This window comes from Monodelphis domestica, chromosome 4 (assembly GCF_027887165.1).
Source record: "Monodelphis domestica isolate mMonDom1 chromosome 4, mMonDom1.pri, whole genome shotgun sequence".
Taxonomy (NCBI): domain Eukaryota; kingdom Metazoa; phylum Chordata; class Mammalia; order Didelphimorphia; family Didelphidae; genus Monodelphis; species Monodelphis domestica.
The window spans coordinates 331,013,348-331,037,440 of record NC_077230.1 but is presented as its reverse complement, the minus strand read 5'-3'; the positions used below and the strand labels follow the sequence as shown (position 1 = coordinate 331,037,440).

At 37.2% G+C, this 24,093-nt stretch overlaps 1 protein-coding gene across 22 annotated transcripts in view; it reads right to left on the bottom strand.

Moving 5' to 3' along the window:
* Positions 1 to 24,093, bottom strand: part of DLG2 (discs large MAGUK scaffold protein 2) — a 2,177,398-nt gene that overhangs the window by 1,235,566 nt on the left and 917,739 nt on the right. The window contains exon 1 of one of the 22 annotated variants that reach the window (XM_056825194.1): positions 475 to 1,331. The exons of the other annotated variants lie outside the window; for them this stretch is intronic. Within the exon in view, the coding sequence (XP_056681172.1) occupies positions 475 to 552 (78 nt within the window). The 5' untranslated portion in view covers positions 553 to 1,331. Of the gene's footprint in view, positions 1 to 474; positions 1,332 to 24,093 lie in introns of those variants that run through there. 22 annotated transcript variants of the gene reach the window in all.

The window sequence follows — 24,093 nt, the reverse complement described above, 5'->3', positions numbered from 1 at the left end:
GTCACTGATGGCAGATTCTAGCAGTCACTCAACTTGAGCTGATATTTGCATGACTACTTAAAAGATGAAAAGCCCAAGATATCCAAAATGCTATTTCATGATTTAACATCATAGTAATAAAGATAATGCAGCATTGCAACAAGTTTGCTCCAGACCTCGGGACCAGTAGAAACAGGAGCTGGACAGCTATTTATTTTCTGTAATTTAGGGACCAGAAAGACTTTGGGACAGATGCTCTGTCAACTGATAGCTTCAGGAACTAAGGTGGGAATGCATAGATGACCAGCAATCCCCTACCACCAATCGTCACTCTGAAGGTTAGCTGTCCTGGCAGGAACCAGAACCAGTACAGGTTATAATCAGTGGCTAATCAAGGCTGGGAGCAGCGGGGCGAACATAATTAGGGCTTCCATTCGGAACCCAGCAAGCAGTTGGGAGCCGAGGTATTAAAGCCCATTCCCACTCATACCATACCTTCTCTATTTTCGCTTTCCGGGCGTTATGCACGAACCTGCGACCCAGCTTCTTGGCATACCAGATAGAGGCGAACATAGTACTTGATGGAAAGGAATTCCGGATGAAATCTGCTGCGAGACGAACTTAACCCTCCCACCCTCAGCTTCAATACAAATCTCACGGCGATGGAGAGCTCACTTCTAGGCTGTTGCCTGTTCAGTTGCTCTCATGCTGCTTAAGCTAAAGGAAAGAAGGGAAGGAGAGAAATCCTAAACCCACCACCCCACCAAGCCTGTCTTCTGGCCGGTCTGCAGGTATATTTACATACTGCCAGCAGCAGGAGGTCCGGGGTGAGCTAGCTTTGCATCCAGCTCACATCCAGTCTGCTAAGTGGCTGTCTGCAGTTCCTTAGCACTGTCACCACCAACTACATGCGTGTCAGCATGAAAAGAAGCCGCAGTCAACTCGGACAGCAGACAGCTCACCTTCTGCTTCTGGGTTCCGGCTATTTAACTCCTTGGTTCTCTTTGCCTCTGCAGGCAGCCAGTTCCTGGGAGGGAGTGGGAAGGGGGTGGGGGGATAGTTGGAGGGGGTGGAGCTGTGACTGATGAGAGCAGATTGGGAGACAACACAGACTCACAGGTAAACTAGCCACCCCAGAGGCAGGGAGGGAGCCAGGATGGGTACAAACAGGTGTCTGAGCGACCCAAATGCAATCTTCCAAGCAGACAATCGCCACGATAAAGATTTGAGGGGGCCGGGAGAATCGGAGCTTCTAGCATGTGCTATGTTCTGTGCACGTGTGAGAGCCTGTGTGTGTGTGTGTGTGTTTTCTCCTCTTATTAATTCCAGTGTATAAATGACAGCCAAACAGCCGGTCATTTACTGCCCTGCTGCAAAGACTCCAAGATGAAACATTTCATTTCTGTTGGGACTGAAGCATGGAAAGTGAGTGGAATGAACCAGCCTGCCCCAAATTACCTTTGCCAAGGCCAGCGAAGCTAAGCTCCTCTTGTCCCTTATTCCTGTCACCAACAGCTTTTCCTAGAGAAAAACCAGTTCTAATGTGCTTACAGGCACACTTTTTTGGCTTTTAAAAAAATGGTGATTAAAGAACAATCTGCTCCTTCTGTTTTGCCAGGTAGAGTTAACTTTAACCCTTCAGTTATCTCCTCATTAAGGTTCCCTGCCATGGAGAGGGCTAGGATGATCTCTCTTGAACATCAAGACTTATGGCATGTCCTAAAGGATTCTCCTGTCAAATGGGTTGAAATCTTGTTGATACAGTATATTTCCAGCTATTCAGAGACTCATAAAACTATAAGATTTCAGAGGCTGCATGAAATCTTCAGAGAGCATTGAGTCCAGTTTTCTCATTTAAAAAACGAGAAAGTAGAAACAGTGAAATTCAGGGACTTGTTCAAGGTCAAAATGCTTCTTAACAGTAGAGATAATACTAGAACTCAGGCCCTTAGATTCTCAATACTATGGCTTATTTTCTATACATACAACCTCTCCTATTCTTTCAGACTATTTTCACAAATATTTAAATGACCAGAAGCTTTAGTAAAATAAAACCTATTTTCAAAATAATCTGCAAATGTTTCCTCTGATTATTAGATATGATACTATATCTAAAATCTAAACTATCTTGTTTGAAATGGTGAAATAATATGCTGATGCTACCCACTGCTATAGAAGGAACTAACAGAGTCTAAATTCAGATTGAAGCATGCCATTCTTCACTTTATTTCCTCCATGAAGTTTTTCTCTAGTGTGAGCAATGTGTATCTTCTTTCATCACATGATGAACATGGACATAGGTATTGTATAAAAACATATGTACAACTCAGATTACCTGACTTTTTGAAGTGGGGGGAGATGAGGGAAGAGAAAATGGTTCACAAATGTCAGAAAATGATCATTAAAAAACAGTATCAGGGACAGCTGGGTAGCTCAGTGGATTGAGAGCCAGGCCTAGAGATGGGAGGTCCTAGGTTCAAATCTGGCCTCAGACACTTCCCAGCTGTGTGACCCTGGGCAAGTCACTTGACCCCCATTGCCTAGCCCTTACCACTCTTCTACCGTGGAGCCAATACGCAGAATTGACTCCAAGATGGAAGGTAAGGGTTTATTAAAAAAAAAAAAACTGTATCATATGTAAAAAAAATATAATGATATGGTCACCTTGAAGGATCCTTCCAATGCAATAGGCTTAAACCTGGGACACTGATTTGCCTGTGCTATGTGCTGTGCTAGGATCTGGGAAGGTAGTCTTAGAACTGAAATCTAAACATCACCTAGTCTAACCCCCTCACTTGACAAGTAGAATCAGGCCATACAAGTGGCAAGTAGAACAGTCAATATTCAAACCCAGGTTATTGAAATTCAAACTGATGGCTCTCCCTATTAGTGGAATAACTGCCAGCATTGGTAAATCCCATCTCAGAGACTTACTAGCAAACTATATATGACTGGTCAAGATACTTTTTAGTAACTCAGTTTTCTAATTCTAAAAAATGAGAATTAAAATTCTTCCTATTATTACTTACTTCTGTTGCTGCTGCTGCTGATACTAATACCACTTCTCATTTCCCATCTCAAATGGTTCTTAAGAACTCTGATCAAATTTTTTTATTAAGGATACCCTAGTGTTCAGAAGCTGTTAATGCATTACACAAAATAAAAACAAATTAACTCCATTTTGATCTTAACAATAAATATTTCTGATATTACAAAGGATTTGCATAGATTACATTCCTCTGCTTTTAAAGACAATTTTTAACACTTGAGATTCCCATGAAGCCTCCCTGTGCACATGTTCATTTAGATAACTGCCATTTATACAGCACTCTAAAGTTTGCCAAGTTTGAGAGGCAAAATATGGAAATGATTAGAACTCTAAATATATCATATCATGACACATTTGACCCCTGTATACTGTCCCTTGTTCTAGGACCAAAGATTCTGTGTAGGCTTTAATATTATAACAACCTTTGGGACAGAGCTGTTGTGATGATTGGAGGGCAAGTAACTCTGCTTTAGCTCTCTTTAGGCAGCCAGGTTCTTGAACTCAGGCCCATCAGAATCTTTGACCATCAAGTAGGAAAAGGGATTTGTCATCAGCCCTGCTGTATACCCTCTTCCTTCCAAATGACTTTACTTTTTGCTCAAGAAATGCTCATCAAAACAAGATCATCATTGCTACTGGGAATTCTAGGGAAGTCACCTGTAAATATTCCCCATAATTTAGAAAAAGTAACCTTGGTACATGGTCCCATCTTTGGCTATCATCATTTACTTCCTTATATTCTCATATATTAGTCCTCTCTCACTTTTTATTCCCTTCCTAAAATGCCCTATGGGGGCAAACTATAAATAAATCATCCTATATATTAGACCTCTTGTTTTCATCTTCTTGAAATCATGGAAACCTAAGATGCCATCCAGTAATGTAATTACCTTTACTTATGCCTCAAACACAATGGGGCAGGATGAGGAAAAGACTTGCTTCCTACTCCTTATTAACTCTTCCTCCCCCTACCATCATGGCTCAGCCAATCTCTTCTTAGAGAGGCAGTTGGTAGTTCAATGGAGAGAGCACTGCTGCCCCTCAAGTCAGGAAGACCTAAGGTCAAATCAGACCTTACTAATTGTGTGACACTGAATGTTAACTTGTTTGCCTCAGTTTTTGCAATTGTGCAAGGGATAAAAATAACACCTGTCTCAAAGAATTGTTATCAGGATCAAATAAAACCTCCTCTCCCATCCCATTCTCTCCCCTCCCTCTCCTCTCTTCTCCAAGATCTCCTCTCAAATAAGAAGAGTTGTTATCAGGATCAAATATATATATATATAATATATATATATTATATATATTTACATATATGTATATATAGTACATATATATGTATATATGAATAAAGCACTTACTTAGCACAGTGCCTGCCACATAGTAGATATTATATAAGTGCCCCATTCCCCTTCCCCTTCTGATGATCCTGGTAGCTCCTTCCCTTAGATCATTTTCTCCTTTCTGAAGGAATCTACTACCTGGCTCATGGAATATTCCTTTTCACTTCAACCTTTAAACTTGTACTTGGGTACTTAAATTGCCATGTTAATGCCCCCTTTAAATACTCTTGTTTCCAAGGTTGTCCAGCAGTTCTCCAGCTTCCATGATCAACATTGCCACCCCTCCGCCAGTGATCATCATACCCCTTTATCTTACCCACAGAGTTCTAATTTCTAAGTTCATAACTTTGATATTCTTCCAAGGGTCCTTTCCAGATTGTCTAGATGTTGATATCTCCTCAATCAAAAGTTATCCATTTTTAATTTCTTCCCCATGCATAATATTTCTACCTTCTAACTGTATAAATTATATTAATTATGTGCATACATATTGCTTTCCTAATGGAATCTATACTCCTTGAGTACATGGCCTCTTTCATTATTGTCTTTTGTTTTTAATTTCCAGCAATGTACACAGTGACTGGGACACAGTAGGTACTTAATAAGTCATTGGTACTAATCATAATCTCTAAGTCTTCTACATCTCCTTGTACTGCATTGCTCCAAAATCAATTCTTCATTCTTCTTATAACTACTATTAATTGCACTCCTCCCTGCATTTGTAGACCATTGTTCTTTTTCTATAATAATATTATTTCATTCAAAATCTTGGCTGATTATCCATTTCTGTTTTATACTGCTCTCTACCTTTGAGTCTCTTGCCCCCTTGACTTATCCTCACTCATCCTTTTCTGAGTTCTGAATCTAGATAACTCTCACAATCTGCCTTCTCCATTTCTTCTTATGTGTTGCTGAATGATGCTGATGGAGGAAGTCACATAACCATGCCAACCACATTCACTAAAAATTTATGACTATTAATAAATCAACAGAAATTTACTCAGCACCTGCCAGGCATCATACTAGGCCATGGAGATCAAAAGACAAAAGGGAGAAGTCCCTGCTCTCCATTAGCTTATGATCCTTTAGGGATGATTTGGGATATGTGATGTGCCCAGATAAGTAAATACATGAGACAGAAATGTATACACACACAATAAAAACCAAGGGATTATATTAGATAAGTGGAGAAGGTATACCAACTTGACAACTCAGGACATGCATCTTAAGGGAAGGGCACCAGAGATGAATGTTGAAGAGAACTAAAGAGTTCTCAGAGACAAAGGGGAAAAGGCAAAGAATCCTAGGAATAGATGTTAGGCTGTGTAAAAATATAAATACAGAGCAATTAAATGGCATGAACAGGGAAGATCAATTTGGCTAAAACTCAGAGTGAATGAAGAGGAGTAATGTAAAATTATTCTGAAAAGACAGCCTTAAGCCAGATTGTGAAGGTTTTTACATGCCAGGTAAAGGAGTTGGTATTTTATCCTTAAGGCAATAGGTAGTTCCTGATACTTCTTGAACAGAGCAGTGATGTGATGAGATCTGTGCTTAGGAATAGCTATGCTTTAGGGATATTTCTTTAATCAGTGATATGTCATATCATCTGGACCCTCACTTTGCTTGTCAGTTCTTAATTCTTCCCCAACAGACCCTATTCTATATTACATTCCCCAGAAAGTCTATTCTAAATCTTTTCACCTCAAGCATCTTACCCCATTTTCTCCTGGGTCTTCCATAAGAAGATCTCACCAAATATTCACCAATGAAAAAAAATTGAGGCCACTCATCTAAGGTTGCATTTTCTTTCTAAGAACTCTACACTTCAAATGGCTTCAACATCATCCCTTGTTTCCTCTTCCTTTGCTTCTAATAGAAGAGTTGGCTATTTTTTTGAATGATGTCAAAGCCTCAACTTGTGCCCCTGATCTCATCTCTTCCAAAAACTTAACCTTTTGATTAATATCTTCTTTACCTATTTTCTCTCATTTTATTCACCACCTCATTCCTTCCTATTTACAGACATACTAAGAACTCCCTCCCCTAGCCTTCAAATAAATTCCCACTTTCTCTTACTATGTCCTCAAAGATGTGGTCCTATATCATGTCTTCTTATAGCTAAACCTCCAGAAAAATCTATCTGCAGTCTTTCTTCCACTGTCCTACCCCCCATTAATTCCTTACCCTTTTCCAACTCTGGTTTCTGTCCCCACTCCTCAAACACTGGACTGGACCCAAGCTTTCTAAGTTCACCAATGAATTACTAGAGGATGAATCCTAGGTATATATATGTTTGGCAGTTCCACTCTCTCTTCTAATCCCCAGTACCACATTACCAAGACTTGCTTATTATATGTCTCCAAGAGAATGTTCCACACAAACCTCTAGCTCATAGTGTCCTATACAGGACTCATAATCATCTTCCCAAATCCTCTACTCTTAATAACTTCCCCATATCGAGTACCACTGTCTTTCCAGTCATCCAGAACTGCAATATTTGAACTATTCTCAACTCTTCTCTTCCCTTCACTTACAAAAATGCAATCAGTCACTGAGTCTCATGAGTTTCAACTGGGTAATATTTCCCAGATTTGCTCCCTTCTCCACACTCATGGCCACCATCCTAATACAGTCCCTTATCAATTGTCCCTTGAACTGTTGTAGTATCCTCTTAACTTGTCCTCTTGCTCTCAATTTTCCTCTTTTTTTAATCTATCCTAAACAGTACTCTCTAATTGATATTTCTAATGAGTAGGCCACTCCTCCATTCAAAGAGCATCAATGTTTCTTTATTCCCTTTAGGATAAAACAAAAACAAAAATGCCTCTGGACTTAAAAAAATATAGAATCTCCAGGATCCAAATTGCATTTCCATGCTTAGTGGACTTACTCTCCTTACATGTTCCATATTCCTGATAGACTGGCCTACTTGTTGTTCATTCAAGAAATTCCATTTCCCACCACTCTGTCTATGCAAAGCTTGCCTCATGTGGCTGAGATGCTCAAAGAAAGCTCAAATCAAGCATCACCCTTCTGAGGAAACATATGCTTATTCCCAAGTAACTGATACCATGCCCTAAGCTGACACCAGAAATTACACTATAGATCTATATATTTATCTAACTCTTTCAATTTTTGCCAATAAAAATTCTGGTTATGCACACACACATATGCATATTTATATATATATATATATATATATATATACTAGTAATAATAAATAATATTTCTATAGTGCTTCCTATATGCCAGGAACTGGGCTAAGCACTTTACAATTATTATCTTATTTGAGCCTCACAACAATCCTGAGAGATGGGTGCTATTTTTATTTCTTTGCAGAATATGAGGAAACTGAGGCAGATAGAGAATAAATAAGTCCTTCCCATCCTATCTGACACACTTCAGTCAGGCCTTTCAGTCATATCCAACTTTTCAGGACCCTGTTTAAGAGTTTTCTTGGCAAAGAAAAATTTCTTTTGATCAGGTCAATTTACAGATGAGAAAACTGAGTGACTTGGTCAGGGGCACATAGCTGGTGTCTGAGGTCAGATTTGAACTCCTGAAGATGAGGCTTCCTGACTCCAGGCCAAGAACTCTACACTACCTAGAGAACTGTTAACATTTTGCAAATGTAAAAAATGCTTATTGAATGAATGAGCGGTCCTCATAACCCAATGAGTTAGTTTCTCCATGTTATTTTATTCCCATTTCAAATATGAGGAATTTGAATCTTAGAAAAATTAAGCTATCTACCATAGGGTCATGCAACTAATAACAGCAATAGGTAGAATCTTAATCTAGTTATTACTTGACTCTAAATGTATTTAACACCTAATTTCTCCATTTTTGGACAGGATTACCTGCTGCCAGGGGCAGCAAGGTGATAGAGTGGATAGAGTACATGGCCTGGAGTCAGGAAGACTCATTTTCCTGTGGTCAAATCTGCCAAGAGACTCCTTGACAGTCAAGCAGGGGTCATGATTTATTTATTTGTCAGATTTAGATGCTACTTTTTTCTCCAAAGAGCTCAGGGTATTGTACAGAGATCTTTATACATGGGCTGCCTGACATGATCAAATTGAAAGCCTGAGAAATAGAAGCAAGCAGGCAGCAGGGGGAATGGTAGAGAGAAAGGAGTGGTGTACACAACAGACACTTTGATAACTGAGCATGCACAGGTGCCTCAGTTTCCTCCTCTGTGAAAATTTGGAGCATGGAAATGTTTCTTTGCCAGGAAAACCCCCAAACTGGTTCATGAAGATCTAGACATGAGGGAAGGGTCTGAACAACAAAAAAGTTGTGTGGCAGATACTAAGCAAGGTGCTTTTTAATAAAACAGGAATCAGTATAGTACCCATTTATCAGAGTTTTGAGGATCAAAAAAGATAATAATAATTAGTCTCAGTTTCATCTATAAAATGAGCTGGAGAAGGAAATGGCAAACCACTATAGTATCTCTACCAAGAAAATCCCAAATGGGGTCCCAAAGAGTTGGCCATGACTGAAAAACAACTGAACCACAAAAACTGATGTTAGAGAACTGTTTTAAATTTTACCTACTTTTCCAAATTCCTGTGCATGCTCAGTTATCAAAGTGTCTGTTGTGTACACCACCCCTTTCTCTCTACCATTCCCCCCCCCCCCCTGCTGCCTGCTTGCTTCTATTTCTCAGGCTTTCAATTTGATTATGTTAGGCAGCCCATGTATAAAGATCTCTGTACAACACCCTGAGCTCTTTGGAGAAAAAAGTAGCATCTAAATCTGACAAATAAATAAATCATGACCCCTGCTTGACTGTCAAGGAGTCTCTTGTTAGGCCTACAGTTTATTCTACTACTGCAAGTCTACTAAAATGCATTCATTATTCCTGCAAACAGTTTTTGACTTTAGCATTTAGTTAAAGAATCCTTAGTTCCGCCAGGAAGAACAAAATAAACGAGGGCCAACCAACTGTCCTTCAGTAGATACAATCTCATCAAATAAGCAGAGAAATGCAGCTTATAAGGCTGAGTTTTACAAGAAAATGAGGAGGTAACAATGTGTAAAAATCTTTAAAAATGTATTTCATATAGAGATATAAAAATCTTAATTACACTTAAGGAATTCTAAAAATATAAAGATTTTCCTTAGAGTTCACTTGGAAGTTAAGATTTCATAAGTCATTGAAATTGGGACTTGGAGGAATCTATGTACTTGGCATTTTTTTCCTTTTTTAAAACATTCCTGTTACGAGAACGTTTGTCCCCGCTTACAGTTTTATAGAAATTTTACAGGCTATATTTCTTCAACAGATGAATTAGGCTCAGCTGAGCTGAGGCTCAGCCTATGAGACTAAAGAGCTCTCTGGATGGGCTGATGACCAGGACATGCAACCAAGAACTAGGAAAGTTTAGAAAAGAAAGCAGGGGTTTATTGATTAAAATTTAGCTCTACAGGGTACTTAAAAGGCCCCTGAGTCACCTCCATGGAACAAGTTAATTGTCATGTTTCTACAAACTATTTCCCCTTAGTTTTCTATGGCCAGAGGTACACAAACTAAAAGAAAAGTGACAGCTGCCTTCAATAAATCCTCATATTCTCTAACCATTGCTCTCTTCTATTGAAATGAATAACTCACACTCCTCTGTGGGATAGAACATTTTTTAAAAGATGTTTTAAACTTTCCATCTCTGTATCATCAGCAATTAGGCAGGCAATCCTCTCCTCGTAAACCCCTTTTATCTCATCACTAGTCATGTATTTTATGTATTATAATGCTGTCTGTTTTTATATAAGGAACCAAGGTGTGATGGAGAGATCACAGGGTGTGAAATTGAAGGGTATGGGTTCAAATTTCAATACTACTATTTAATATTAATGTAATAATGGATATTTATGATGCAGTTAGAAAAGATATTTTATAAAGGTCATTCTATCACTAAATTCTATGTTCTTTCTGGCTCTATACCCTAATACTTATTTTAAAAGTCTTTAAGGGTTCAGGTATCAAAATATTGGGTATTTACTTTTCAATTTCCAAGATAAATGCCATATTAAAACTGTTATCTTCGGAGTCCAGCTGCATCTTTCCCATTTGCAGTGATTTATAGGATCTTGATGTTTAAAAATTTTAATCAACATTTTAGCTTCAGTTTCCTAGATAAAACAAGTGGTTTGAATTCAATGGCCTCTAAGGCCTCTAGTTTGAAATCTATGATCCTCAAATTTAGCAAGCATGCCACATCTGCCTTCATGATATCACTAATAAAACAATGACAAACATAGATCTTTTGAGCACTCCATTAGAGACCTTTCACACAGGCTAAAGTAGATATATATTCAGATATATTCATCGAAATTGAAATTATTTGACCTGTTCCAAATCTACTTGTACTACTGTATAGCCCATATTTCTCCATCTTGGAGCATTGGCACTTTGATGCGTACTCCACATAAACCATATGAGATAATGGTTCTACCACAGGGAAAGACTGTAATCTGCTTTCATGAGAATCGTCATGATATGTAAAAAGTGTGTGTGTATGTGTATATATATATATATATATATATATATATATATATATATATATATATATATATATATAGGCACTCACTCTACAACTAGTTTTCTGGTTTGGCTACCATGTGTTTGGTAGCAACCCTTTTCAATTGGCTGAATAGTCAGAATTGTCAGAATCTTCCAAAGGATCCCCATTGGCTCTGGTCAGGTCTTTTTTACTATGTTAGCATCTTGAGGAGCAATATGTCTCCTTCACTTATACCTGGTGAGAATATGGAACAAAGAGGAATGGCCTCAGGCCATCCTTCATCCCTTCCTGATATCATATGCTACTCTAGCAACAGACTTGGGTCTTTGACTTTCCCATTTTTATTTTATCTTCTGTGATCAGAGTGGAGTCTACAACCTAGGGAATTTTAAAGGCCAGGTGTGTGAGCCACAGAAATCTGGTTGTCCAGGGATCCACGTAAGGTGTTGCAGTGACCTTATGGATTGACCTTTGGGACTTTGCCCTAACAGAAAATGACAGTGATGACACTTTTAGATATGAATTAGGTGGAGGCAATGCTTTGTAGGAAGAAAACTAAATTGTGAGCGTAACTTTGACAGAGGTGTTATACTCTTGGGATATTGGGGAAATGTTTCCATGTTAGTTCTTGCTATATTATTGAAGTAATCATTCCTTTGTCAAAGTTAATTATGGACCTCCTAAAATGAGAATGAGGACAGAACTAGTCAGGGGTTGAGACATTACTCAGAAATTACTCAAGATATCCAAGAACTCTGGAGAGAAGATCTAGTCTGCCTAGTCTAGAAAGAATGAAGCCCAAGTATAACAAATACAACAAGGGCATGAGAAATACTGTCAAATATTTTGCCAAATTGAAGATATCTAAGTCTCTAATGTCCCTAATCTGGAAAATATATATTTTAAAACATAGTTTGACAATTATTATTATTAATGAACTCATTCTTGTTAATAGTACCTTCCACACTTATTTCTAAGTATTTATAAAGCATCCTTTCTAGAATAGTGTCATGAACTTCTAGCATGGTCTTTGACTTGCAGTTTGATGAAGCCATACTTTTTTCTCTTTTTTATAAATTGGAACAATATGCTTTATCTTCAGTCCCATAGCATCCCTTCCCTTTTGCATGATTCCTCAAATGTCCTCAAGGGGCTGTTTGACAAACAAATTTTCAGTGTCCTAGGACATAGTTCCTCTGAGCCACTTGAGTAACACAGTACCTTGCACTCAATAGATAGTTAATAAATGTTCATTTATTGACATTTAGGTGAGAGCAGCTAGGCAATCCCTTCCCACCTCTTCAATTTTAAAGATTTCAATTTGCTGCTAATCATTTATTCCCTTTAAATTTTATTCTTCATAGTCTGAAGATCAGTGTCCTTGATGGAGAAACAAACACAGAGCTAACAAATTCCTTATTGCTATCATTCATTATTATCTTAAAATTTACCTCTAACCTGGTCATTTTCTCCTTTTGATGTCAACATAGCCAAAAATCTCATTTGGAGTACTATGTTCAGAAATCTATGCCTCTTGTTATGAAGGGCACTGATGAGCTGGAGGGTATCCAGAGGAAGATCACCAGTTTGGTGAATATTCTCAGGTTTCATCCAATCCATGATAGATTTGAATTGATGGAATATCTTGAGTTTAGCTTATTTAGCCTGGAGATGAGAAGTCTTGAGGGAGAAGAGCTAGGAATAGGACATAAGTGACTAGAAATATGGCACTTTAGGGAATTGATTCTGCCTCAAATGATAGAACCAGGAGCTACAAGTGGAAATTGTAAAGAGGCATATTTAGGTTTAACATCACGAGTAATTTCCAAAGAATTAGGACTATCCAAAAATGCAATGGACTGCCATGGGAGTGGTGTATATCCATATATGTATATATATACATATGCATCATTATCCATGGAGATATATCTATATTTACATGCATATAATTAATTGTGGATATATAAGAAGATAGTTCTGACTTTATTTTTCTTCTAAATAGGGAATATTTTTAAAATGTTAATATTTTATAAAGATATTTATGTGGAGAACTGGTTCCAAGTGCATTGGTTTCCAACTATCATTCTTTCTCTATTTTTAAATAAGTGAACGAATGGCAAAGAGTGGAAATTCAATTTTTTTTCTTTCTCTTCCCCATGAGAAATTATAATAAAATTTTATTTCTTAAACTTAACTTAGACATCCCTAACTTTGGCACATTGGTTATTTCACTTTTGATCAATTCATTTAAACTCTCAATGTTCTACATAACTCATTAAGATTGCAAGAAATAAAGCAGGCACCAAGCTGCATTTGTTAAGGGAATTCACTCATCCAGGAGTGCTTATCATTGAATATTTTGTCCAGTGTGTTATAGTGAAAGAAAAAAAAAATTCTGGGCCCAAATTTTGTCCCTTCTACTTCTTTCAATGAATCTGGACTAGTTACATTACTTAGGTAGGTAGGTAGTACAATGGTTAGAAAGATGGACTTGAGTTAAGAAAATGAATTCAAATTCTACCTCAGTCATGAAATAACTATGTGACCCCAGGCAAGTCACATGGCTTCTTTTAGCCTCATGTCCCTTTTCTGTCAGAAAGGGGACAGCAATTACCACTCTACTTTAGGAAATCTGTTCAGTTTCATGGCAAGGGATATTTGATCCTAGAAGAAAATAACCTATTGTAATTCTATTAACAGGAATTTATAGATACCATACACTTTTTATATGGTTAGCATCATTGCCAAAGTTTCTATTGCCCTTAGAATTCTTTTGATAGTTTGATATGTTCATTCCTGAGCTAAAAATTCCCCTAATACTGAGAATTATATTTACATTTATCATTTTCTTAATCAAAATATAGTTATTCTGTTCCACTCAGTTGTGCATATTGACCAAGATTTAAAATAGTCCCAGGAGTCCTCTTTTCCACTGGACAGTATCAAAGCTGGGAGCCAAAAGTCATCATGAATACCCTGTTGATCTCAACAAACAGATAATTTTCAGTTTAAATCAAGAGACAGGGACTAACTGAGGCTTAGGTATATATTGCCTAAACCCAAATGTGCCAATTGCCTGGAAGCAAATAAGGAGATTCATTTAGGGTCCCCTCCAAAGCATTAAAATTGGTTACTCTTCCCAATATAAAAGACAGAAAGAATGAATTCCCGCCCAAATGGGCCTAACTTATTGTATTTATTTATTTTTGCTTTTGAAATTCATCAAATTCAAATTCTTACCGCTAGAATGTTTCCCATGAGCTTCTCTATTTCTTTGTATTTTAATCTGGATAAATGGAATAATAAAAGAGAAAGGGAAGCAGTGCTTTTGAGTAGAAATCCCAGTTCTGTCACTTACAGACAGTAACCATCAGAAAGTCACTTCAACTAGCTGAGCTTCAGTATCTAACTGAGATTAAAAATACTTTTATTTTCTACCTTAGAATTTAGGTTGTGGGAAAAGTATTCTCTAAGTATAGGCTAATGTGAGCATTGTGAATTATTATTATCAAAGTAAATGTACTTTCAAACTGACAATGTTATTACATCTCCAAAAATATTTTGACACTGAATGGATATGAGTGACCCTTGAGACATCATTCACTATTAGGCATTTCTAATTGGCCCACTCACAAATGACTTGGTTGCCACCTGGTTTCTAGGTTAAATCATAGTAACATATTAATGGTACCCAACTGGAACATTCGAGATCATAGAGGAGGAAGGGACAAAAAAGCTCATCTGTTTCACCCTCCTTTTACAGCTAAAGAAATTGAGGCACAGAAAAATTAAGAGGCAGAGATGGAATTGGAACTCATGTCTCCTGACTATAAATCCAGCATTCTTTTCATTATACTTAGGGAATCTTAGTATTTAACAAGTAGGTTAAATTGACTATGCATAGAATCAACAAATGGACTTATAGTAAGGGCTTCTCAGAAATTTCTCAATTTGACCTCCTCTTCCTAACAGAAGACAAAACTACACTTAAATCAGGTTTAGAGTGTTTTGTGAAGAATTTTAGGCAGATTTTAGAAGTTCTCTCATGTGCCTGTATTTAACAGTCTAACATGTCTTCCTTATTCCTTAAGCCAACTTCTTGTCCTACCTTTAATCTGTTTCTTCATCCTTTGCCCTTAGAATATGAGAAAAGTGAGCTGCCAACCTCATAACAATCTTTCATATTCTTGTGGACCATTATAAAATTTCTCAATTGTCTCTTTTTTCCCTGGCAACTAACTTGTTTCTTGAGTTTTCTTCATAGAAGTCATTTTCTAACTACTTAATTATATCAGAAAGACTCTTTTCCTGGATATTCTCCAAGTTTAAGATGCTTCTCTTTAATAAGAGGGACTCACATTTGCCCTAGAACATAGTCATTGAGTCTCAAGTGGGTTCAGGTGAATGAAGGATATCCAAAGGCTCTAGTTTACAACCTCCAGTACAGACTCTGCTGAATCATGCTGGATGTGTGAAAGACCATGTTGATACCACTGGGAAGGACCCTAAAGGAGAGTGGATTGAATTCTATAATAAGACTTAGGAAGAACTGGATTTGAATCTCACCTCTGTGATGCTGAGCAAATAACTTACCCTTCTGAGGCTCAGTTTTTGAATCTATAAAATGAGGGGGCGTCATGACCTCTATGACATTTAAAGACCTTTCTAACTCTAAATCCAATTACCTCTCTATTTCAGTCAGAACCTACACATTTATTAAACACTTACAGTACCGGGCATGATGATAAATGATGAAACCCTCAAGAAAGGCAAAACATAGTCTCTGTCCCCAAGAAGCTCACATTGTAATAATATGTAAATAACTTGGAACATAAAAGATATGACAAGATAAATTAGATGGAAGGTAATCTCAGAGGTAAGGTATTCATTGGGACAGCTTGGGGGAATTGAGTGAGGAGTTCAGCAGAAGACAGGAATTGAACTGAGACAAAGAAAACCAGGGAAACCAAAGGGAAGAGTTGAGGAAGGAGAACATTCAATTGTGAAGGAAAGGGGGCATATGCTTCAAAGAAATGGAGATGGGGGGTGGTATGTTCACTATGAGAAACTGAAAGGAGGTCTGTGTACCTGGATCATTGAGTAGTAAGGAGGGAAGTAAGGTGAAAGAAGAGTTGAAGTTAGGAAGGGACTAGGTTGTGATTAATTTTTAATGCCAAATAGGGAAATTTATATGTGATCCTAGAGGTAGCTAAGAGTCACTGGAGCTCATTCAGGGAGGGAGAAGTGTGATCTGGACAGACCTATATTTTAGAAAAAAAACACCTTGGAAGCTAAGTAGAGAACTGCAATAGTCCAGGAAACAAGTCATGTAGAACTGAACAAGGGTGGTGTTGGCTGTGTAAATAGAGAGAAAGCAAATTATTTGAGCAATGATGTGTAGGTAGAAATGCCAGGTTTTGGCAACTGATCAGATATGTGGGATGAGTAATACAGGGGTGCCAGGAATGGCATCAAAGTTGTGGGTCTGCGTGACAAGGAGAATAGTGTTTGTTGTCTTTGAGGCTCAGAGGGAAGTTTGGAAGGGGGGAGAATTTAGGGCTGAAGATAATAAGCTATATTTTGCATATATTTAAGTTGAGATGCTCATGGAACAACCAGTTTGAGAAGTCCAAAAAGTAGTTGGTGATGGGAGATTAGAGGGTCAGAAGACGGTGTACATTTTGGGTACATTAGATGTGAGAATCATCTGTTTAGGGATGATGACTGAAACTATGGGGGTTGATGAGATTGCCAAGTGAGATAGAAGAGAGAAGGAATTCTTAGCCTGGGTTCATAGATATATTTCCATAAATTAACTAGGATGGTTTCACCAGAATGCCAAAGGTAACAGAAAAAAGTTAAGAATTCCTAATCTAGATTGAAAAGAGAAGAGGGATCCTTACTAAACTTCTGGGTACACCCACAGTCACTGAGCATTATTTGGATGAAGATCCAGCAAAGGAGATTAAAAAGGAGCAGTTAGATAGAAAGAAAAACCACCTAATAGAGAGCACGATTTTAGAGTCACAAAAACCCAGAGAAGAGATATATTCAGGAGGATAAGGTAGTCAAAAGGAGCGATGCTGCATAGAATTCTATGTGGATGAGGACTAGGAAAACCCCAGTAGTTTAGAAGTAATCTTCATGAATGCTATCCACCTCCAGAGAAAGATTAGAAATGGAGATGAAAACATATGATTTCTCACTTGTTTATTTCATTATATGTGTTGGGGTTTTGGTTTTACTAAGATTATTCATTTACAAAAATGAATAATATGGAAATATGTTTTGTGTGATAATACATGTATATAACCCAGATTGAATTGTTTGTCAGCTCCAGGTGGGGGAGGGGAAGGAAAAAGGAAAGGAGAGAATAAAGATCATATGACTTTAGAAAACCTATACAGAAATTTGTAGTTAAAATAAAAGGTAAGATTTAATCTTCCTCCCCAATAGTTTCCCTCTTCATCGTTTCCTAGTGAAGTTCTGTTCTTCTTTTAAAACTGATTATAGTTCAAACTTTTTCAGATGTGTGTTATTCTTCATGATAAAATCTGGGGTTATCTTGACAAAGATATTGAAGTAGTTTGCCATTTCTTACAAATGAGGAAACCGAGGCAAGCAGGATTAAATGACTTGCCCAGGGTCCTACAGTATCTGAGGCTAAATTTGAACTCAGGAAGATGAATATTCCTGACTCTAGGCCCAGTGCTCTATCCATTGCACCACCTAGCTGTCCCAAATCTATTTCTCTCCTTCCTAGGAAGCCTACTTTGTTAGTAAAGACTTTCCACACTTTATGGATTACATAGCACTATAGAGGATTACAGATAGGGACTGGTCCTGTAATCTCAGTGCTAGAAAGAGATCTCAGAAAAGAACTATCAATTCTGATCAGCATCTTCTCTGCATCATTCCATCAACAAGGTTTTACTAAATACTCCTGAAGTGCCAGGTACAAAGAATGAGACAACCCTGCTGTCATGAAGCTCCCATTTTAATGCATGAGCCAAATATCTATATAAAACACACAGTATACATAGAACCTGAATTAATACAGGTATCCTTTGCACATCTTGACTTTCCTCATCACAATTTTGATATATCACAGGTCAGCATAAGAAATTAAAAGGTGAATTTTGGGGAAGTTTTTCAAAAGTCAGCAGAGAGCATGGACAAATTTAGGAATCTAGAAAGGCATAAAATATGTCTAGTATTAAATACTATCAACATATTTTATCTTTTAGAATAACAAATATATACAATGGATTTTTTAAAAGTTAAAATAAGTAAAAAAGTTAAAGTTTGCAAAAATAACTGGAAAGCCAGCAAGGAAAAAAAAAACATGAAGGCTAGATAGATAGATAGATAGATAGAGAGAGAGAGAGAGAGAGAGAGAGAGAGAGAGAGATATTTATAAAAGATTAGCAACTTAAAAATTCACAAAATATGTGTTATGATATATAACCTTACCTTAACATTATATATTTTGTAATTTACTATAAAATAAATGAAGTTATACATTTTTTCTTAAAATTGAGTTTTAGGAAAATTACTGTAGTTCTATGCATTGGTTTGTGGCTCTCACATGACATCTCACAGTGATATTGCAGTGCTCTTTATATCCCAAGTTTTACCTTGATTTTCCAGATTGCATGGGTGCCAGTCTCCATCCCCAGGATGTAGAAGGGAAATCTGTATAAATATCTCCAAAACTGATAAGTAAAAGGTAGTTTTAGGAGAAGGCAGAGTTGGGTGATGTAAGGCATAAAGCACTGGTCTTGGAACCAGGAAGACTCCTATTCCTGAGTTCAAATATGAATAGGGACACTTACTAGCCATGTGACCCCTGACCAAGTCACTTACTCTGTCTCAGTTTCATCCTCTGTAATATGATCTAGAGGAGGAAATGGCAAACCATTTTAGTGTCTTTGTCAATAAAACCCCAAGAGTCTGACCTGACTGAAACCATTGAAGAACAGAATGTTTGAGAGGAAGGGCATCAGCAGTTGGTAGGGACTAAGAAAGACACTGAGAGCCTGGTAGGTGGGACCTGAATCTAAGTCTTCCCAGGTCAGGGGGGAAGAACTTTCCACTGCCTCTTATATCCTAGTATCTACCTCTCTGACATACTTATGATTTAATTCTGTGTATCTCAGTGATTGGTGTTTTCTCACAGCCTTCCTAAACTGGAAAGATGCTGTCTTATTCAATCTTTGTATCTTTCTCAGAAGTCAGTACCTCGGAACACAACAGGAACTTAATATATACCTACTGAATTATAGTATGGCTTGTGTCTATCTAAAGAGAATTCAAGATAAAGCGAAAATTCAGTGAAAAGAACATTCAGAGTACATGAGCCACTCTCATTCAAAGGCCGATCAATGAGACTCTTTTAATTTATACCTACTTTAAAGTCATTACATCCTTCCCTACTAATTCTCAGTAATGTCTTTTCAAAAAATCGTTTGAACAATATGTTAATAAATACTCACTACCATTTTCATGAAGAGATAGAGGGAGGTGCCAATGGGTTCTGCTAATGAGAGCAAAAGTCAAAATCCAAATGCCCTTATTTTTCCCATTTCAAACCTATATACAGTCAGCAGAACAGGTAGCTGTATGTGTGTCTGTGCATGTACATATGTGTTTACACAGATGGATCCACCCATGCATCTCATTTTCTTGTACTAGAGATGATTTCTAATTAACAAGAATATATTTGTCAAAGATTATTACAGAGAAGAAATCCCCTTCCCCAATGTAGATCAGCACATCTAGATAATGAGAGGCATTGCTGAACAGAAAAAAAAAATGCACTGAATCTGGTTCAGATATCAGCTCTGACTTTGGTAACTTTGGGAAAGCCATTTTATCTTAGTTATATCATCTGTGGGGAGGATTAGGCTAGATAACACTAAGGTTCTTTCCAATTCTAAAACTATGATCCCAGGATGCCTTATTCAGAACTTGGTCAACTAGAGATGGAGATGCTGAGCTCTACAGTGACTTGGGCATGATTACACAGCTGGAATATTTTTGATACCAGATATCTCGGACTTTAAGACCTAAGCTCTACTTTCCAACACATTATTTTCTCTCTCCCTCTTCTTCTCCCTCTCCCTCTCCCCCTCCCTCTCTCTCCTTCTCTCTCTCTCTCTCTCTCTCTCTCTCTCTCTCTCTCTCTCTCTCTCTTTCTGTGTGTGTGTTTCTATGTTTGTGTGTGTGGTCACTGTCTCTCTGAAAGCTAAAATTCATTTTTTTAATGTTGATACAATTTTAGTAATTATTTTCCAACATTTTGCAATTCATATTCTCTTCCTCTAATTCCTCCCACTCTCCAAATTATGATATAGGCTGTAAATGTGTTGTCATAAAATACATATTTCTACATTCATCATGTTGTGAGAGAAAACACATTGCTTACACTGCAGAAAAATTTATGGAGGAAAAGAAGTGAAGAATGGTGTGCTTCAATCTATATTCAGATTTAGTCAGTTCCTTCTATGGTAGTGGATAACCTTTTTCATCTCAAGTCCCGTGGAGTTGCCCTGAATCCTTGCATTGTTAATAATAGATAATTATTTATAATTGATCATTGTACATTATTGCTATTACTGTGTACAGTGTTCTTGTTCTCATCACTTTACTTTGCCTTATTTCACATAAGTCTTTCTAGGGTTTTTTGCAACTTTTTTCCTGTCTCTGTCTGTCTCTGTCTGTCTGTCTGTCTGTCTGTCTCTCTTCCTCTTTCAGTAGAGAAAATAGCACTTACCTCTTAGGGTTATGATAAGGATCAAATTAGATAATTAGATAAAACTTAAAGACCTATATTTATATTTTTCATTATTATATGAACAAAATATATATCACTTTTTTTTCCTTTGTAGCAATAAATCAAGCGTATCTAGATTCTTGAGGCATAGTGGTACAAAACTTGAGTGGGAGGCTACTGTTATATATAAAAAGTGATTTTGCCTATCATTCAACATGGTGGTATATTAATATGAGGATGAAGTCAGTGACTATTCCTGTCTTCCCCTCTTCTATCCCCTACACCCAAGGAAAAAGAAATAACACTACCTGGATATTAACCAGTTGTCTCATAGTATTTAGACCTAAGAGATCCAATTCACTTCCAGGTAAGGCAAATAAAGTTCACATTTGATAAATGAGTAAATAGATAAATAGTAAAAAGGAAATAACTAAATGACCTAAGGTCATTCAGAAAATTATAATGGGACTGAGGTCAGAGACTTCACTGATACTTAAGGTTCCTTCCACTGGGCAGATATTATGATGTAATGGAGAGTATTGGACTGGGACACAGTTTACTTGGGAAGTTTCTTTCAGCTTCTGCTAATAAGTTTTTCTGTAGCCAGTCATAAGCCACTGAAGCTCTCAGATTTTTAGATTTCTCCTTGTGTAAAACATTGGGTTTGAGTTTAGAACATTTTATCCTGAAATCCCCTGCTAATTCTAACACTCATTGACTAGTTGAGCAAGACTTTTTGCCTAGTACATTTTCCCCTTCTCCTGAAAGACAGCGATTATTCCTGTCTTCCCCTCCTCTAGCACAGTATTATGTTGTTAAAATCTGGGTCTAACTATCCTGAATCTGAAGAGCTAATCAGAGACAGATCTAGAAGAAGAGATGTGGAACAGCTGCCCAAGCTATAATCCTGAAAATGAGACAAGGATACTAGTTCATGATTTCATGTAATGACAATCTCTAAGGTTGCAAGAGGCAATCTGGTCCAACTTAATCCAAGGCAGAAATACTTAATATAGTATTTTGAGAAGTGCTCATTCAAGCCATGTTTAAATATCTTCACTTGTTGGGAACTGATTACCTCCTAGCAAAGGCCAGCTAGGTGGCACAGAGAAGGCAACTGGACCTGGAATCATGAAGACTCATATTTATAAGTTGAAATCTGGCCTCAGACACTTACTAGTTATTTGACCCTGGGCAAATAACTTATTTGCCTCAGTTTCCTCATCTGTAAAATGAGCTAGAGAAGGAAATAGCAAATCACTCCTCTATCTTCACCAAGAAAAACCCAGATAGGATCATGTAGTGTTGGGCATGACTGAAAGATGGCCTCCTAAGAAACTCTATTCCATTTGGGGATTTAGTTTTTAAACACTTTTCTTTTTTATTACATATAATTGCCATCTGCAAGTTCTACCTATTTCATCTAGTTCTGCCCTGTGAGGCCAAATATAAGTCTAGCCATATTTTTCCTATCTGAAAATGTTTTAAATACTTAAAGATTGGTAATATAGTCTTCTGAAGTTTTCCAATCACATTGTTCTGTCAGAGCCTTGCCAGAGTTCTTTCACTATCCATTGATAGCATGGTCCATGTCCCTTCATCACCCTAGCAGCCTTTTGGAGATACTCCAGCTTTCCAATGGTCTTCTTAAAATGTAGTACCCAGAAATGAACACAATACTCCAGATGTGCTTAGATTGTGGTGGGTGGGAACTTCCCACCCCCCTTTTCAGTTCTTTTCAATACACTCTGCTTCTATTCATACAGAATCTGGCAAGGCTCTGACAATGTTAACTCATTAGACTTGCAGTCCACTAAAAACCCTGGGGCTTCCCTCACACAATCTGTTCTTTAGCCTCTCTTCTACCTATAAATGTGGTATTTTAAAATCTATTATATAGGATGCCAAATTTCTCCTAAGTCACTTTAATCTTAATGAATTTGGCTTGAAATGGCCCTTGTTTTCATTTTTGCCACTAAAACTTTGGACTCTATCCAGAGATGCCTCTGATCCTTATAGATGAGCTTTGACCTTATTGGGCCATAGGCCTTTATGTCATTTCTATGCTTTTTCCTTACCATGAATCACCCCTTAATTTTCCAAAATGCTTTATGTCTTTTCTTTCACCATTAGAATATAATAGGAAGAATCATTTCCTTTTATTTATATCTTCATAGCTTGGCAAAGTGCCTAAACATATAGTAAGTGCATAATAATTATTTTATCTATCTATCTATCTATCTATCTATCTATCTATCTATCTATCTATCTATCTATCATCACCCTAATTTGTAGGTTTTCCTATCAGACTTCTCTAAAAATTTGATAGTCATGCCATTTATTCTTTCAATTAAGTTACTAATAAAAATATTGCAATACAATAGAACCAAAGACATGTCTTTTTAATATCCACCAAAGAACTTCCTTCAGGTTAAGTGAGTATTACCCCAATATTACCCTATGTGTACTATCATCTAGTCCATATTTCTCCTTCTTGTGCCTAAAGATACTATGAGAAACTTTTAAAAATGCTTTGTTGAAATTCAGTTATATTGTGTTTATTACAATATCCTATCTCAATATCAACAATCTCATTAAAAGTACTAGAGATTGTGCCTTACATATCTCTAAGTTTCAATGAATGTGTGCTCAATAAAGAACTGAAATCAGTTATTTTAGACTTCACATCCCAGATTTCCTTTTCATATTTCTCCTTCTTTATTGGATCCCAGAATAATCATTGAAAAGGAAGATTTTCAACCTGCCATTAATTGCCTTCATTCATTAAGCTGTGTGTCCCTACTCCATGCTGAATTAACAAAATTCCATGGCTGGCCCTGACAAAGAAATGTACCCTCAAATAGGCCAATTTAGGGAAAGAAATAGCATAAAAGAAAAAAAAAACACTTTGAGGACACAACACAGACCTTCACCTGAAAAATGCCCTACGTCAGTTTACCTGACAAAGATATTGATAAAATACTGATGCAGTAATCACATGAAGGACTGAGGAAAAAATCAAAAAGAAAAGAAAAGCAGCAAAAGGTAGTAGACAAAAAACTGATGCCTCCATTTCCACTCATGTTGCTATCTCTTCCTTCCTTCTGTTCCTCTCTTATCTCTTACCTACAGAAATTCCCCCAATGAAATTTAGTTGCTGTCGCTTCCTGGCAGAGTTCAACATCTAACTAGGATTATCAATGTATTTGGGGAAATATAGTCCTGTCTAGCCTGCAATACAAAAAGATCAATAGGAAACTTAAAGAAACTTGGCCAATCCTATTTCTTCTTTTCTTTTTATTTGTTTTATTTGGGAGATGGAAATGGACTTTGCTACGGTACTTAATTCTGATTTCAGAAATTGATTTTCTACTCCGTTTTCTGCTGCTGCTCTAGAAGCTAAGTTTCCTAAGTACC